This window comes from Bombus impatiens, unplaced genomic scaffold (genome assembly GCF_000188095.3).
Source record: "Bombus impatiens unplaced genomic scaffold, BIMP_2.2 scf_0129, whole genome shotgun sequence".
NCBI lineage: Eukaryota > Metazoa > Arthropoda > Insecta > Hymenoptera > Apidae > Bombus > Bombus impatiens.
In genome coordinates this window covers 919,762-939,252 of record NT_176548.1, presented here as the reverse complement: position 1 = coordinate 939,252, position 19,491 = coordinate 919,762, and the positions used below count along the sequence as shown (strand labels likewise).

Sequence of the window (19,491 nt, the reverse complement as noted above, 5' to 3'; positions counted from 1 at the left end):
GTAGCCGGATCGAATTGTTGCGAACGAGTGACAGGAAAGATAGCAAACGCGCGATGGACGCGGAGACGATATTCGAAGCAAGAAGGCGTGAGACGTGAGCAGGATCGTTGCGTCGAGAATCGTAGAAGGTTTTCCATTAGCAAGACATTGTTGGGGAATCGAACGAACTGGAACGTGGCCAAAAGCAAGCGTCGTACGGGACGTTTCGATATTCCCTGTTTCATCGGGTCACGCGCGATTTGTACCACGTGGTTCGACTGTGATCCCATCACCGTTACGTGGATTCTCGAAGCTCGGACACTAATAACCGCCTTTGGCGATCTATCCGCGCTGCCATTGCCAGCGAAACACGGCCGATCATTAATGTCTCGATCGGGACACCGGTCGGTCGCGGATCTCAGTGAGACGAAGTGCCACTGCTCTTTGATCGCGATGCATCGTTGAATCAAACGAACCGTGTGGTTTTCCAGCGACGAACAGACCAAGCTCGGAATCGCGATCGTGAGAATCGCGAGGATCGCGTGTCGCTAGGATAATGTAAGGTGCTCCGAGGAATACGGTTCCGAAGACGAAATGACGCGCGACAGGAGGCTGTTACTCGTGATCCTTCTGATGGCGTACGGTCTGTTCGCGATCGAGGCTAGGCATCGTCCCCACGAAAACACTGCTAACGACGACAAGCACAGACACAGGCACAGACACGAGTCATTCAATGGGAGGAGAAATCGTCATGACCTGGCCGACAGACGATCATCGCCTTGGTCGCAGGAACTCGACTACGAGGATGGTTCGTTGGTCGACCGAGAGGATCAAGAGGACGAGGAGGACGATGATTACGATGTTCGCCCCTATTACGAGAGATCCTATCCCCGGACCTCGAGGATTGCCGTTCACAGCCGGATGTTCGAACCGCGTTACCCGACTAGGTATCATCGAGGCGGTTATCGCGGAATCGGCTGGTACGAGGAGGACGAACAGAAACGCAGAGGTTCTCCTCGATACGCCGGTCGAAGCTACAGAATGAGATCCGAGAGGACCCACCACAGGCTCGATTATCCGAGGAATCGCGCCTGGGACTACGATTCGGCTGAAGACGGGTTCGATTACGAGAAACCGCGGGCGTACAATGAAAACAGCCCCGACGGGCATCGTCCTTGGTGGAAAAACGGGAGGAAACACAGGGTCGGTATCTTTAGACACGACTGGCGCCTCGACGGTAGGAAGAGACATCACTCCGGCGACTCGGAACCATCGAGGAGATTGGACGATTGGAGGAGATCGAACTTCAGCGAGTCCAAGCCCCCCCACTCCAAGACCGACAGGAGGAGGATCGACAGCTTCGAGGATTACGAATATCCCGTGGACGAATTCGACGACGCGGAGAACGACGAAGACGACGCCTCGAAGGAGATGGAGAATGAGGATCTGGACGAAGACGAGCTGGACAACGATTTCTATAGAAGCGAGAAGAAACCGCCGCTGAAAACTTACGACGACATCATCAGAAGGTTGACGTCCGATGATCCGACGACTCCCAGACTCACGGTCAAGAGAGACTACAGAAACATCGAGATGGACAGATACGCGAAGAGCGACGGCTTCGGGAATTTCAGACACGAACCGAAAAATCTCACCAGGCCGCTGGATCGCGATCGTGGAAGGATCGCCGGCCTTCCCTACGTTAACTCCGCCTCTGGTCATCGGTCTCCGAGGAAGTTCGACGAGAATTTACCCGGCAAACTGTCGAGTTCGTTGGTCGAGCGTAAATCGTCGAAGAACGCCAGCAGCCTCGTGACGAAGAGCTTCGATCAGCCAGCGAACAAAGCCGGCTCGAAGATCGACGATACTCAGCCGAAGACCAAGAGTCTCGAGCAGGATTACGACGAGTATCTGAATACTTCGGACAACGAGAAGGAGGAGGACCTCATCAAGGTTGGAGTCGAGGAAGACACGGACATGCAGGCAGACGTTACTAATACGGTTAGTCCCGAGAAGCTTTCGTAAATCTCTCCTTTTCTGTGTTTTAAAAACGAACGAGAGGATGATTTCGTTTGGTCTGCGATAGACGCGAAAGCAATTGGATTCGCAAGAATCTAACGTTTAGTACGAACGTCGAATTGAACGAAGAAAACGCGAATCGGTAAGCGAGCCGTGTCGGGATTAGCGAGTAATCGACATCGATGATACACTAAATGCTATATGGACGGGGAATTACTGTTGTCGGATAGAAAAATTTACGAACGTTGTCTCGTCCATCTGATTATATGGGATAAAATACTTCCCGATCATCGGATCAAGTTTGCCTCGTGCTCGACCTTGATTACCATCGCGCGTGGCTGTGAATCTTTAGCAAACGGAGAAGGGGGAACGGTGAAATTCGCGAATCGATGATTCAAAGCGGTACGATTCGCGTTCAGTTTGCATCAACCTTCGAGAAATTCCTGAAGCGAGTTCGCAAGATCTTTCCATGCCGACGGAACTGGAAGTCGTAAAGTCTCCTCGGGTTCCTCGGTATCGACCTTGTCGACGAAGATTAAGATCGTGGCTCGATTTTACGGAGCACGATCGCGCGCGCTCACCGTTGCACGCGAGAGAATCCTTATCGATGCTCTGCCTCTCGGATCGCAGCCTCTGTTCGCGCCACCGGCTTCCAGTGAGCGTCACGCTCGGTTTTATTTTCTTTTACAAACGTCTCGAAAATCGAAAGGAAGGAGGAAAGCAGACAAGGTGGAAGGCGCGTCCTCTTCTTTTCCCCTCTAGGCACCGAAACATGGCAGATCGTTTAACGGTCTCCGTTCCACGCCAGTGACTCGTCGATCGACTTTCACAAAGCGCATCGGTGCAGAAGATTACGATGATTCGCCTTGAAATATCCTTTCGCGACTCGTCCTTGGCAATAAAGCTCACGAGGCAGCTCGAATAGGTGCCAGATACCTCTATTTCGGTTCGGCCTCTCATCGATGACGCTTTCCACCCTTACTACTCGGAGCTCGAGTGGTTTTCGTTCGAATCCTCCGACGTACAGTCCGCTTCCCAGAACTATTTTGAATTCGTTGCACTTTCCTCGCTGGCTGACTCGTTATTAAGAGACGTGCCGAGATGAAATGCAGTTCCTCTGACCTATGAGAGCCAAGATTAGATCGACCTTGGCAGTACGGGCGGCAACCGACCGCAAACCACTTTTATCCGCGTCAAAATTCTCGACCTGGCGTCCGCAGGTATGACCTCGGAGATACCACGGCTGCTGGGCGCCACTCTTTATTGCCGGAGTCTTGTGCGAAATCGATACCGCGAGTTCGGTCAACGATACCGCAGTTCCCTTTTTGTCGAACCTGAGTCACCGACCTGCTCCACGCGCTGGGTGTTAATCAACGGAGAGGATTCTTTCGCCGGCATCGCTCTAACAAAAAATCGCTAAAAGGATATGTCAAACACTAATAAATCGTCTCGTTTCTTTCTGTATCTTTCGCAGCTCGAGATTTTCTAGAAAACCACGAAACGCTGATAAGAATATCCGTATATAATAATGAATTTTGCTTGAACCTGCGATCCTTGAAGACAGTTATCTTGACGAGAGCGATAGTTCCATGGTTAGCTAACGCGAAGTGGGTCAGCCGTTTGCGAACGCTCGAATACAACATTTTTCCTTAACATCCTTCGCAAGTAATCGTCGAAGAATAAAAAACCTTACGTCTGACGAAAGTTACATCGTATATGCGTCAGATAAAAGCACGTCGGCTACAGTACGAGATACAGAGAGTACAAGGAGAAAATTGATCGAAAATAGTTCCGCGAAGGGGACGAGCGTGAAAGATTAAAATTCCGTTCAAGCGTTGATTAACGAGCGTAAATTTTGGAGATGAGCGAAGTCAGTGAGAATGTCAGTCAGCTGAAAAACAACCAGCTACCAGCTTCGAACAAAAAGGCTACTCTGTCTGGTTCGCGGGAACCGCGAATCTAGATGGCCAAATCTTCGCAGGGATCGCCAAATGCATTAATCGAGGACACACAGCTGTTATACATCGTGAAGTTCTCGACTATGATTCTCGACGAGATCGCCACGTGTTAATACAAAGTGTAAAGCTTTTTCGTTTGCTCTTGTAATTCGTTCGAATAGGCGCGCGATTAATGAAAATGTGACAGCGGTATCTACGAAGCAGAAAGATAACATCGAAAAGACGGTGTAGGGAGGTGAATTCGTCGGTATGTCTGGGAAACAGATAACGATAGAGGCGAAAGAGAGAAAGAATTTGGAAGAACCGTTGGTAGTCCCAATTAGAGGGATTCGTTTAAAAGAAAAATAGGACTCCGGTCGAAAGTACGCTTCGAGTCGAACCACTGATTCACCGCGGGAGGACGCCTTAATTCTACGGTAGTCGATCTCTTGCGCTGTAAAGAAAACGAAGGAGAAAAAGAAATCGAGTCGGCTGTCGCCGCGATCGCGTGGTTCGGTCTTTTTGTGCCAATTTACAAAGGTAAACCCGCCACGTTCCATCGGCGATTTACTTCTACATGCTGGTCGAAGTGGAATTACTGCGTCGGGTAATTGAGCAATTCTACGTGCACTTACTTCTCGTGGTTTCTGCCGCGAATCTCTCCTTCGATCGTGCGTTATTAAAGGGAGACTATTGCACGATGCGAAATTTTCACCGTAACCGAAATAAACCGAACGAATAAGCGATTAGTCGTAGCGTGAATAACCGTGACTCTGTGCGAAAAATCGAAACTTTTCCGTGCGTTTCTCACTGAGAATCATGACGCTATGACGTGAAATGGCGGGCAATTTTATTATGTTACGAGTCAAGGGTAAACGAGTTCAGGAACGGCAGTTCTCGAACAAAGAAAACCGCGAGGAATCAGCGAGCGTGCGACTATAATGAATTAATCGTTGATTCTATAATCACAACTCTCAATATACATAGCTGTTAGTTTCTCAGCTGTTATATTTTCAGATCACGATGCTCGTGTCGGCATTTGACCTGACACGACCTACCTTTCGACGAGGAAAATATTCTCGGCTAATGAAATCATCGTTACGCGACAGTACGCTGATTTGTGCAATTTTCGAACGGTTAACGGTAGTTGTAACATCCTTGCTATAAACAATCGTCTCTACGACGATTTATACCGTTCTCTATGAGCTATATAGTCGTGCATAAAGTTTTATGATAACCGTAGGTCGTTGGTAACTGGTTAGAAGAAACATGCTCCAACACCCGCGTGAGATCGCTCGTACACGCTAAACTTGGTAACGTTGGACGAGCGAAGGTGTCGAGAGCGGATAAAGCGAGAAACGGCGATCTAGCTCGCTTGCTTCCTAGTTAGTTCGTTTTCACTTGTCATAGTTTCGAGAAACGCATTCCGTGTGTCGATGCGAGGCGATTTATTATACAATATATCGTACGATTTGTGATACGAGAGTAACTCGCGTTGCGCCGTTCATGATTTTTGCGAAGCTAAAAAGGGTATAATTGGTGATGACCGGCGTATCGGTAAACATCCGATAGACTTCGTAGAAACGATGTTTACGTAAAATGCAGATTGCACTCCGAGAAAGCGACTCTTTTTTTTCCCGCTTTCGCTGCCCGCAGATGACTGGCTGGCTGGCTGTTTGCTGGCAGACAGATTCCTCGGCACTTCGCCGAAACGCAGCCTCATGGTGGTGCATTAAGAAATGACTTTGCCACCTGACCAGGTAGGCAACATCCATAAGTCGACCGTAAAGAGTTACCACGGAAGCTCGTTAGGCCGCGCATAAATTTCGTAGCTTACTGTCGCGAAATTCTTACAGGAGAAAGTGCCACCATCCCAAGTTACAACCCTTCGTAAACCAACCGTGTTCGTCGATCGGGAAAGGGAATGACCCTGCAAAGAAACAAAGTCGATATCTCGGAACGCGGCGCGCAAATGATTCCGTTCTTCGATCTTGAAGAAACAATTTCGCCTCTCTCTCTCTCTCTCTCTCTCTCACTCACTCACTCACTCACTCTATGTATCTCGGGTAAGTTTTAAATGGTAATGAAGTCATCGCAGTCAGTCAGACTGATAAGGGAGGCCACGCGTCAAGACAACGTGTAACAAACGTCGATGATGCACAAAACGATTTCGCGAATCATTAATCTGCCAGGCGATTATTATCATATTTGTATCTACGGGCTGAAAGTTCTGTAATCTATATACGTATATACTGATTACTACAAGAGGAAAATTAGTTGTCTCGAGAGAATAGAAAGAAAACTACGCCTGAAAGTATAGGAAGTACAGAAAGAGTTGACTTTTTCGCGGCAAAGATTAACATTAGTAATGAGTCTATTTATGTAATTTCACTGGCCATGACGGATACAGTGCGATTCTTGCTTGGGAAGAACGATGATTCATATACATCGCTGCCTAACCACAGAAAGAAGCCGCATGCATCCACTTAATGAATCAACGAAAATGGACCCAATTCCGACGAATTGTAGGTCAACCTCGATCGACCCAATCTTTGCACGAGTTTCTCGAGGTTCCACTGACTCACGATCAGCCTTAATAATATTATTTAAGTTTAACTTAACGTGGAAATCCATGAGGATTCAGCGGAAGAAGATGAGATCGCTTTCAGAGGAATTTTTATGGAATACTCCTCAGCCAGAATGGCATCGATCGCGATCGTGCACGATAGCGCGAGTCCAGTCTACGTGAAAGCGAGTGGCGAATATCAGGTTCGAATCCAAAGGGCCTATTCTGGAATGATCGATTTTATCGCATCTTTCGTATCATCTATCTTATTACCGGCTGGCTTGGCTTTGAATCGTCGTTCAAAACGAGGAAATGCGCGAAAATATGACAAATAGCAATCGTCGTTTTTGACGAGAGTGGAATTAAAAACGATGCGATGCGTCAACTTCCAGCGGTTGTCAAATTATATTGCCTCGTCAAATGACGCTGTGTCATAAAATAAATACATCGCGGAATCTGGGTTTCGCGTGTTGCGTGAAACTGCCGGACCTCGCTAAATCGGTGACTCACGAATTTCGCCAGCAAGTTCGGTTTGAATTACAGAATACTAACGTCTCGACCGACTCGAACATGCATAGGCTAATTGATTCCTGGAAGCTCGTCTGCAACGAGAATTGTCTCAGAGCAGATGCTGTATGTACCGCCGAATATGTAAGGATTTGTATATCGAGGATTGGATAGTTTCCAAAATCGAGTGCACGTAAGCCTCCAGTTATTTAACATCTCATTCGTAATACAATGCGAGGTGACTAAACCTCTGCTACTTTTGTCATGCAAAACTAATTTACGCATCAGTATTCTACCAAGGGGCTCGATTAATTCGCCAGAATTAATATGCCATTTGGTAAACGCGAGGAGCGGGCGGTATTCAAATTTCGAGGTGCGTCAAACCGCGAATGTATCATCGAAGAATTGGGCAGCGTTCCAGGTCAGACGGACTTCGATTACATTATTAGCCATGGATATTGTGTACCGCATCTTCTGCAATGAATCGGTCGTTGGTTCCATGGGGTCTGATAACATCGATCTGAAATTAACCACGACCGGGTCATACAGCTGTCGAGTACTATTATCGAATTCAGGTCATTCTCGTGTCCACTTGGAGTATTTCCAACATCGCGTATTCTAGTGCTGATGCGCCGATAAAATCCAAGAATATGCCGCTGCTGTCCTCGCGAGCCAAACTCGTAGTATCCGCGCCTATATCTAATTCTATACAAAAACGAGCATACAGGTGGCTCAGCCTAAACGCAATCGGTTAACAATCTCTTGCTACGTAGAAATTCAATTTCACTGGCTGTCTTGTAACTTATATTCCTAGTCCCCGGTCTCGATAGTAATTAGGATGGTCCATCCGTGGACGTTAATATTGTTTACACTATCGATCCATTACGAAGGCTGGAGGCGATCGGCTTGTCGGAGATTTCCATTAAATCTCCAGTGGAAACAGCTTCGAAGTAATTTCGTTTGGCACGAGATACACGCGAAAGGAACACGATCGGTTAAATAATACGTTACCACCTTCGAGATTTCCGCCTATACAGGGATGAAGTCATTATAAAAAGCCCTAGCTCGAGTCACGGATCGACCATCTAAAGTGGTTATAAGAAAGAAAGAACGCTTGTTTACCTTAACGGAACCTTAATGGGGTTGCTGTTATCATCGCTCGCCGAACCATTAAGGTTCCCGTACGCACAAGCCTGGGCGCCACGTAGTCTGCACTTTCTCGGTATCGTTCGAGCATAATTTTCCGTCAGATCTTATGCAGCGATCTTGCAAAGCCGCGTCCTTCCAAGAAAATCGAGGGTTCGTGAAAAACATGCAGCCGTTTTTCGGTCAAGGGGCAGATTATGACGCTCGATTTCACGTGACGTCCTATTCTCCAGACGGATTAAGAGAATCCGTTGGAATTAAGAATCTTTTCGAGGAAGAACGTTAAACGAACGTTAAACCGGCTCGTTTCTGCGCTGTTCGGGAATTTCTATGGCGATCACGTTTCATTCACGAAGCACCGAAGTAGCCACCGGCTCCTCGGTCGAAGAATTAACTCTGAAAATGCCTGTTTACGAGACAAAATACCCGTGGAATGACAATACTCCGAAATCCCGTGAGGATCGTAGAGTATGGCGGCCTAAGCGCGGTCTCTTCGTAATATGCAGTCAAGTTGCTAAATCACGAGCCCGTGACAAACTTTCGGTGCGTATATTACGTGCGTATAATTTATGCAACGCGTACATGTTTCCACGATCGTATTCTAGATTCATCTAATCCTCGGAAGAAAACTCTCGCATGCCGCTGTAGTGTATTCATGAAATTCGGAGAATGAAAGTGGCGATGCGTGCAGCGCGCTGACTCTCTGGCCGTGAACGATCTCGTATAATCTTGGGTGGTCGCCCCCCCTCGTGTGTTTGCCATAAAGGAGCTTTATGCTCGAGGCAGAACCGCGAGAAACGTCTGGTTCGGTTGTTCCCGTAAAATTAATCGTTCGATTCGCCTTCCTAATTCGCTCGCCTGTACACACATTCCTCCGTTTCGTTCTGGTTGCCGTTCGAAATTCTTCGAGATGCTACCTACGCCCATCGTTCGACGACCAACGTCACATCGATATTTTTATGCAGACTGTGTAACTTGCGATATTCGGCGTGGAATTCAACCGCGCTCGTTCAAAGAGACATTTTACTTTTCGATTTTTCTGATGAAGCGACATTCCCGAGACGACCTACCATGGCGTCTTGGCCGCTGTAACACCGCGACGTGGGTGCCCTCCGAATTTACGACGGAAGGGCCATTTTCATTGGCCCTCGTTACCGCGGCATAGCTTCACTGTCGCCATCGATTCAAAGAACAGTGACAGTGAGATTTAGCGCTCCTAAATTGTCAACGCTGCTTAACAAGCGTTAATAGCGTCCGCTTGGTTGGCTGGGTTTTTTACCCTTTTAACGCATTACCATCGATTCAGGAAGTAAACGAGTCAAGAGGAAAGCAACGCATGATCTAAGAAATTGGCCAGCTTTTCGAAGGAAGTTACGATAGCACGGAGGAATCTGGGGCACGCGAAAAGCGAGACAGACGGGGTCCGCTTTGCCGCCAACGTAAGTGTGATTTATTCGATTGACCGATCGTCTCGGCGGTAATTATCCTGTACAGCGCGATATATAAGCCAATTTATATCGCGCGACTCATGAAGTGGTCGCGACTCGATGTAATTCGCGCAATTTGCGCGGTCTGATTAACTGCGCCTGTCGCTAATTACGATATATAAATGCGTACATTCGATAATTATGATATCGTACAACGGCCAGATATCGATAGGTGAACGTTCCTACGAGCGATTGGCGGCAAACAGATATCGCGGAAAATCGCGTAACGTCACGGAGGGAACCTGCACGCCCGAGATTACCAGATATCGCGGCAATAGCGACCTTTCTGTAATTTGCGAGACATAACCGTTTGAGCGAACGCAACAGCCGCGTCGTCGAACGCACAATGTTGCGAACAAGAACGTTGACTTTATAAAAACAGTGAAATAGATTGACAAAAAATCAATTGTAATAAGCGGTATGCGTTAGCGCGAATTAGCATTTCAACGCTCCGATTATGCTGGATAAATAAGAATCCGACGCGTTTGATTTCCGCTTGCAGGATATAATTAAACGTTACCGCTGGATTTGCGTAAACGAGCCGGACGCGGCGCCATCGGCAAAAGGAAGTACTGCTAGAAAACGCGAGGCAGTTACCGATGGAAACATGTACTCGAAGTATTAATCAAGGAAAATTATGCAAACGATGTTAAACGATACACGTGTAATCGCAATCGGAGGTAAAACAATTTTCATAATGGTTAAAATGCACGTAAACAACGATAGTTGTTCCTGCACGCATCGATTCCCATGGAATTTTCTCATTGGCGTCTCCACTGATAAACAAATCGTGCACGATCAACTTCTTCAAGAGTTGTTTGTTATTTTAATCAATTGTTACAAGGATCATTGATATCGGTTGATATTTACGAGAGTCGCTGGCGAATCGAACGGGACCGAATTTTACGTTCGAGGATCGGCCATGGTGAGCCATTCCCTTCGCCTCGTTTCGAGAAAATCGATGAAGAAGCGACAAGCACCGAAAGCCGAGGCTCAAAGTACGAAGTCGAACGAGTTATTTGGGCAATCACCACGCGTGTCATCGTGGTGCAATTGATGACGCAATGACGTGCCGATGTTAACTCGCGCCAAGAGTATAAAGTTTACCCTTTCTATGTTTTCTCGGCGAGCGTTCGAGAGCCAGCGAGGCGACCGAGTACGCCAGAATGCGGCTTCCAGAAAACACGTGCTTCTTTTACCCAGTGGCCCGACATGTTTACATAGATGTTCTGCCGTCTGTTTGCTCATCGTATACCTTGACGCTACTTTACGATACTTGTACTTATGTGTTGGCACGCACACCCAATATTTATGCAACGGCTCGATGACTTAAGCTTAAGATGCGGCTTTATCTCGCGCCGCTACGCATGATCCGATAATTTCAAGAGGAGCTTTGCGTCAATGGGCACAAATGCGATTGCGCTTAGAGAAGGCTGCTTCACTCATGATTGTCTCCATTTTTTCCACTCGTCCGTTATACGGACACTCGATCGCTCGAGATAATCATTCGTCGCGACTAATGAAACACCGCCGACTCGATCCTCAATCGTAATCATTCTGCATTGCGACTAACTCGATTTTATCTATTAGCGACAGGCAGCCAATTCCCGTTTTTTCTTATCGATTACAATTAAAGGTCGCAAATACGATGCCCATCTCATAAATAATTCATAATAATTCATTTATATTTCATATACAAGCGCCAGTTGAAGAGCGACGAGCTATCGCGTATCTATCGTTGATGTAATGGCTTATTTAATTGCATAGTCGATAGTCAAAGCGTCTAATTAGTTGCGCGTCCCCTGACACAAATCGCAATCGACAATTCAGTCGCTTCTCAGAGATTTAACGATTCTGGTATCCGTGAAAAACCTACCGATGCATCATTCATCGGTGGCTATCCCGTGCGAGTACAAACGCGGGTAATAAAACAGTTTCGTAACGAAAGATTGACTTCTCGCGTGGCGGCATAAACGTCTAAAGTCGCCGGGAAGGAAAAATACAAGCGTCAGGGATATTAGCTAACGGTAAACGTTGCAAAACTAATGTTAATCGAGGTGATCGTAGCTTGTACGTTTACCATTGGTTACTTGAATCATCCGTAAAAGTTTTGGATCGAAAAAAAATCTCCGATCGAGATCTGTCGCAGCACCCATGTGTACCTCTACTTAAGTCCCAACCATTCGCGTTAATTCGCTAAGGGGATCGTAAACGTTCGCAACTTCGGTCCATAAATCAACGGGTCGTTTCGCCAGTTAATTTTACCTTGGTCACGAATAACGACACCTGAAACTTGTGACAGAAATAAACGAAAGAAGAAAGTTCTTTGGCGAATCAAAGGAAATTTTAATAAGCGTACTTTTTTGTAATCGCAACGCGATGATCAAAAGGTAAGCGGCGACTCGATGAATCATTCGCACGAATAAATTAACTGGAACTACATGCGACAATCGCACCGTCTCCGAGCATTATTACACTCAATTAAATGCAACTACAGAATAGCGTATGAAACCCGATACACCTCGCACCCCGAAAGATTTAAATTCGCTCGTTACGCGACAATCAGCCGTGCTCCATTCTCGCGAATATCTCGTTCTTCCTACGCGCCTCTAGCCTCCATAAATATGCAACCGAGAGACTCGCGAATAGTCAATGTGCGAACGCCGCGCTAAAATTAATACTCGGTCGTGTGTGGTGTTCGCTAGATTGGCAGTCCGAGTCGGTCGATGGAATTTTACCTTTGACATTTGACATGGAACCACCTAGACAGTTCCATCTTCACGTTCCCATTACAAATTACGCTCTATCCACAGGCGGTCGCATCGATTAACCGTCTGGAGAAATAAGAATATCGCACGATCGACTGACAACTCGACGAAGTCGACACGCGAAAATTAGCCATAAAGAAACGTGATTCTCGTCTCGAAACGTTCGATCAGAAAGTTCGATCGATTGTACAACGAAAATGGCAAGATATTAGGAAAATACGATACGCGTGTCGTGTTGTCTCTCAATCCTTTTTTGGTAATTTATGGGAATACAAATTGTCGAGATAATTTCACTCTCACGAGTCCTAAGGGACGTTTGCAATTATAAATAGTCGTCTAGCGAACCCCGTCGGAGACCGAGGCACGTGGCTAATTGGATATCGCGACCGAATCGGCATGCGCAATTTGTATGTACGCGAAGACTAATTAACGAGTTAATTAACATCGAATTCGAGAGAAAGCACGTGACGATCGATGATTAAATTATGCGATTGCCAATCGTGCATCCTTTTGTCCATTCGACACGCACCAGCTGCGTTAATTGCGAGCCATCTTCGATGTTTGGCGGACGCGTGGCAAGCCGTAGATCGAAAAGAAGAGAATCGAGGACAAATAAACGTTGATCGACTATTCGACGCCAGAGAAACGAACTGGCTGAGAAACGATGTTGCGTAACGCGGCAACGTCATCAACGAATTAACAGTTATGCTAATAACGATCCTTGAATAGACAATTCTCTATCGCGATCCTGTCGCGTTCCTGTCGCAACCAGCCGGCATCGGGTCTTTGCGTGATTTCCGACGGAATCCGGTTTATTTTCACTCAGCGAAGGAAACGGCGAGTTTCAAATAATGCAGCCGCTTCCTAGCGATGTTGGCAGGAAGTGGGTGGCTGGTCGGCATGGCGAGATTTTCACCGGAAAAGTCAACGAACTTTATCCCTAGCGAATGTTTGTTCCGCGGATGCTGATCGCGGTCGAATTTATCGCACGCGCGTGCATTCGCGCTCGTTAATGCCCTCACGATCTCCCTCAAACGTCACGTACTTCTGGGAACGAGGTTTTCACTCTATTATTATCGACGAGAACGATCAATGCAATGGACAGTTCTTTGCCACAAAACTAACTTTCTCGTATATTCGGCGATTTAGTCACGTCCGCGTTAAGGCGGAAACGACACAGGCCAATTTATAACCTGAGTGAAGCGTTTGTGAGAATTATTATGGCAACTGCGACGCGTCGGTTCGTTATTATGCGTCGACCTCAAAGTGGCGAGACACGATACAGGCGTGGTAATAACGTTTCATTCCGTTTGTTCTTTCTCTCGCGTTGCACGTGTCTTTTTCACGCGGAACGTCGAGCTTCCTCTTTAAACAGTGCCCGATATACCGGGACAGCATCTCTTGCGCGGTAATTAGTTCCTTTGTGATCCTATGTCAGTGTAGTATCCCCGAGGTTTCTCGAGAAGGCGTTAGGGCGAGGATACAGGTAGCTGGATGTTCGAACAGGTTTCTTCGATGATTTTATTGCGAATGCAGCGACACCGGAGAACATAATGCAACATTCATTTCCGCGTGAGCCCTCCTCCAGCCGTTGAATGTTGGTATTCGCTCGAAGCAACAGTTTCGTACCGCTTTCGCGCTCGTTTCTTCGAAGCGCGTATGCTCGCACGAATATTAATGACGCGAATTCGTTGATTCCCATTGATGTCATCGTTCCGACTGATTCACAAGCGAGGCGAACGCACGAGGAATTTCAGTAACGCAATGGCAAACGTCTGGCCGTTCTCCGATGCATCACGAGATACGTCGAGAATAAACGTCAGGCAAATATCGCATCGGCGGTGCTTGTCGCAAAAACGGACGGCGGAGCGTTTCATCAATTTCACCCATAGACTCTCTAATTCGATCCGACGTCCCGCGCGTTGCCGTGTCACGTTGTTTTGCCTCGATTTGCATGCCATGGAAGCCTTAGAAGCTGACAGCCTCGTTCCCGTACCGCTGTTCCAACACCGATGGCCAACTTAATTGCTTCATTGTATTACGCGGTTAAGCTTCATCCTTATCCTAGGCCTTTCTTCTCTGCATTAACGGAGAATTCGCTTCGTAGCTCGCACCATGATAATGCACAACCTCTTTTCTCTATACGCTTTGAACGTACTGCAAACGGATGCTTTCTCTCGTTTCTTCTTTATTCCGAAGCGCGTCTCGCAAACAAACAAATACAGCAAAGTGTCAGAGGTTTCTGCCTTCGCAGTGCAATAATCGTGCACGCAACGACGATAATTGCACCGGAGAATAATCCCGTGTTCCCGCATCGACGATTATCATAGCGGAACGCGAAACGATGTGCTGCGAATGAGCTTAAACCATTGGGGAAGTGCAACGACCCTCCTGTGTCACGGGCTCTCCAACTCAGTTTACTAACATTTGCCAACTAGATACCACGACAGTCGTCTATCTTCAGCCGCTGTTGCTATTTCGGCTACTATACGCACCCTATCACGAGCGACCGCGCTATTCTCCGCTACTCTTCCACAGGAAATCCCCGCTCTCCACCTTCGGATCTTCGTACTCCGATTTTGTCACGCACATCGCGTTCTCCGGGAAGAATCTCGGTTCTTATCGAGGCAAGTGCATAACTTATGCACGTCGCATCGTTGAATGTATTCCGAAGATACTTAAACTCGTAGAAGTTGCTTTTACGGAGCTGCGTCGTGGAGGAACGTTCCGAGGCATTGAAAGCCCGCGCCCGAGCCAATTGGTACGCGCGGCAGCGAATCCTTGATAAAAGCGCCTTCTTGGCGGGCAGAAATTTTTCGTGTCTACTTACGTTCTGAAGCCACCTTTTGTTGCGTCATGGCTTCGCGCGCGCGCGATTAGTCACGGGATATTTCCGAACCGCTGAAAAGGAGTAGCTTTTATCCGCCGGATCGGGTTTAGGCCGGTACTCATTGAGCTGTTAGACTGGAAGGATCGCTGGTTGTATTCAGACTTCGATTAAAATCGCCGTTGACCTATCTATAAATAGACGGTGACCGAACGATTTGACGAGAAAACCGATAAAATTCAAATCCGATAATGCACGCAGTTCGACTCAGTTCTAGCACGATCAATCGCCAATTGCAAGTTCTTTCGTAACCGACGAAAGAAATGCGGAAGAAACGGGTCGTCGAAAGTCGAGGACTTTCCAGAATCGAACGATGGCCCGTTGGGTCGTAAAAAGAGTTTTTTCGACTTACAAATACACAAGGAAGCAAGTGCCGATTCGAAGGGACAAAGCGATCTTTGTGCGTAATTAGACGCAACCCGATGCCAGTGACATTTGGAGGAGAGGTCGAGAAGGTCCGACGACGTTAATCGTCGCCCATAGCCATGTAAGTGTCGTCAGGAGATCGAGAAGAAACCGGCAATTACGGCCGCCATAAAATACGCGTGGGGAAAGGTGCGTGGAACGAAACGCAGCGTGTAACTCAGCTTCGAAGAGCCGGGATCGCGGAACAATGCGCCTTCGGCTTCGATTATCTTAATTATCTTCTCACGCCCCTGCGGTATAAATTGTGGAGTTGGACACCTGCTCGCTGATACCCCCGTGTTGCGACAATGCGTCCAGCCAGTGCGTGGATCAACGATTTTGCGTTTACCGTCATAGATAAAGATCGAGAGGCAGCCAGTGTTATTATACCACTGTCTGTCGATATTTATCTCATAGCCATCGTATAAATTACGTTCGTATGACCGGTCAATTGGATCGTTTGATCGACATTCCTATCGATCGACAAACGTCATCGTTGCATTGTTTCGGTTAAACAAGAACGAACTATCGCCCTATCCATTAAATTTCGATAGATCACTCGGATCGTAGTGCGTGCAGCTATATCCGCGTACCGCTGCCGGCACACGTGCTGCCACGTTAACATCGTTCAAGATCATGTCGGAGCAAACGTGTTCCGCTATTTAATGCGTTCCCGCGTTGTCCGCGCATCTACCAGAGATACCGCGTACACGCACCGATACGACCGCTTGAAACTGGTCTACCAAGCGCGAGTTCCTCCGCGGGGAATCCAGCAGAAGTTCACGCGAATAACGGGTCCTCGGTATTAGTTATGCATCGCGCGGCATTGTTTTACAATTGCACGCGTCTAGGGGAGATCTTGTACCTTTTTTCCCGAACAATAGCACACCACGGCAATGAGATCGTTGCTGCGCAGAGGAGCGAAAGTCTCACATGCTACACGCCACTCGGCGATCGCGTCCCGACCTTATTTTCTTATCGAGGATCGTCGGCTCTATTAATCGGCGCAAGTACAAGGTAGCCGATAAAAATTCTCGAAAAGGAAGAGGAATCACGGGTCAAGTTGGAGCTTTGGCGACTTGAACGATCGAATACAAGCGTGGCATCGATGGAACAGATCGCGATTACATCTCGCTAATTGCTCGTTCCGGTGGCGCGAGGGGCGCGGAAAATTGCTAGCCAGGCAACTCTAATTCCCGGCGGAATCGATAGATAACCGCGAAGCATTCGATAAAGACCCGATCCTGGTACTAATTGCAACAGTTTCTCTAAATGGTCGTGCTCGAGCTGACGATTAGGATTAACGGCTCCGCTGATTTAAGGCGCGTCGTATTGCTTCCTTCATCAATTGTTCCGAGACTATGTGGCCGCGAAGGAGGAAACGAAGTAACGATCCTCGCTCGATAAATCATACGCGCGTCGCGTGCACCGCGCGAGTTCGCCCGGTTTTCTGACGGACACGGCCGCACCACCTTGAAGAAAAGGACACCACGGTCGTGCGAGTTTCTTCCCGTTACGCGATCGATGAATAATTTACACCACTGGCACGACGACGATCGAGATCAACGATGGAAGTTTTTCGAATGCATTAACGACGCTTATGGCGCATCGTCGCGGCTGCACCCGTCTCCGCTCGCACGTCCCACGTCCCGCGCCCGCGGTTTATACGCGAAATTACGCGAGGGAAGGCGGCGAATATCCGTTGTGAATCGCACTGGCCTGCGTGCAATGGATAACGGCCGAGAGATGATGTCGTGGAGCAGTGGGATAAAAATAGTTGACCCGCTTGAAAATGCACGCTATCGACTCGAAAGCGCGCGCTCATCGAACGATCAGTTATGCGTCCTCCTCGCGATCGTCGAATTCGTCGAAGCAGTCTCGGAACGCAGCCTACACGTTGCATCTGTGTCGAGCGTGAGCCGCGTCAACTCGAAATGAATATTAATCGGGAGACGCGGAACGTTCAAAACGCACCGGCTCTCTTTGCATATACGATACATTGTTAATCAGAAACAGTAACGACGATATTATCATCGACTTCTCTTACATATTGTAACTACGTTTTCTCAAAATTGCAAGTTTGTTTTGTACGCGTGAGACTTATTATGGCAGGTTGCATCGACGCGCTCGATCGTCATCACTTAAAATACAATTGCGGAACAAATCGTAATTTATCGCGATCAAGATCATGAGTGTATTCGCTTTAACGAAATGATCCTTAGAGTGCCAAAGCGATGCGAAGTGGCAAACGAGATTACGCGAGACGTATTTTTGCTCCGACTTTCTTTCCTAGTGTCTTCTGTGTCAGACGAACACGCTCCGATCGCTGGTCTGTTCGTTAAGACGATCGAGCGCGTGTTGATTTTTATAGCGCATTAATGAAATCGTAAACTCGCAACTCGTTAGAAATCGCAGTCACAGACTCTTCTCTAATCTCGTTATTAACGTGAATTTTACCGCGATGATTTCCCGTTACCGCTAATAGGTGTTCCGCGTCCGATCGTTCCGCGACAGGATGAATGGACTGACCCTATTTGGCCCGAGGAACGAGTTCTTTCAATGAAAACCACCTTGTATGAACGGATCCACCTCTCCTCTGACCCTCGTCTCTCGCGACTTGTCTCTTCGTCCGGTACGAGAAACTCAATGCGAGCCAGCAACAAAAATACTACGCTATTCCCTGGCGTTCATTCAGCTCTCTCGTACCTGTATATCGGGATACGTTTTTTCTTCGTGACCTCGGAAATACATCGTGCTGTTCAGTAGCAAACGATCCTTTCAAGCAATTCAGAAGATTTAATAATATTCAACCTCGCAAGAAGCAATAGAGACAGCAGAGACAAAACTCTCTCGAGTACGCCCTCGAACTTGACAAAAACATGTTTCTCACAAGCGATGACGTTCCTTTAGTTCCTCGTATCAATATTATGCAAACCGCATTGGCTGCTAAGAGCATAGTTTAACGAACCATTTTGAAAAGATCAAGGCGCGAAGTTGTAACCGTTTCGAACGAACGTGAAAGACAAAATGCTTCCTGGCTGAATAAAGCTTTGCGCGAGACAAAATGGCTCGGAGCTCCACGCCCCGGAATGCGAACGCGTTCAGTTAATTAAACATGGACAAGGCGAATTGTCGATGGTCCTCGGTATCGCCACTTGTACCCGTGCGTTACGTGGCGTGTGTTGACGCGTCATTGAAATACTGCACGGTTCAGTAGCCGCCATTGGCACGATGGCGATCTAGATTAGCTGGATCAGCTCACGGCTCGATCGTTTACTTAGGGCTTAGATCGTTAGATCTGTTCGACCCGTCACGTCGTTTCTATCTAAGGATCGGATTTTCGAAACGATTATCATTGATATGCAAATACTTATGGATGATCGCAGACACGAAAGCAATCGCGTGGCGTTCTTCGATCTGGTAATTTGCAGCGTCCGACACGACCATTGTCCTCGGAAAGATCTATTCCCCGATACACATGACGGTCCTGCAATAGATTTATCGTAATGGCTGTCAGAGGAGCACGGAAAAATAAATTTCCAAGCATTTATTTATCTTGAAGACTTTCTAAGGAGTGTCGACGGCTGGATACCGCGTTCTGTAAGGCGTGAATACGAGATGATGTCATACAGGCGTTGCACCTTCTCCCTATTAACGGTCAGCAACTGTGCGTCGGAGAACTTCCAGATGATCTCATTGGTTAGCGCAAATGAACGATGTCAAAGGGCACGCTACTTGATTCATTCGTTCGATCTGTTCCCCGCCGAGGATGCTTGAACTTTCAGCCTCG

At 47.5% G+C, this 19,491-nt stretch overlaps 1 protein-coding gene across 1 annotated transcript in view; it reads left to right on the top strand.

Moving 5' to 3' along the window:
- Positions 1 to 6: 6 nt before the first annotated feature.
- Positions 7 to 19,491, top strand: part of LOC100744317 — a 62,834-nt gene continuing 43,349 nt past the window's right edge. The window contains exon 1 of the mRNA XM_012381240.2: positions 7 to 1,980. Within this exon, the coding sequence (XP_012236663.1) occupies positions 574 to 1,980 (1,407 nt within the window). The 5' untranslated portion in view covers positions 7 to 573. The remainder of the gene's footprint in view (positions 1,981 to 19,491) is intronic.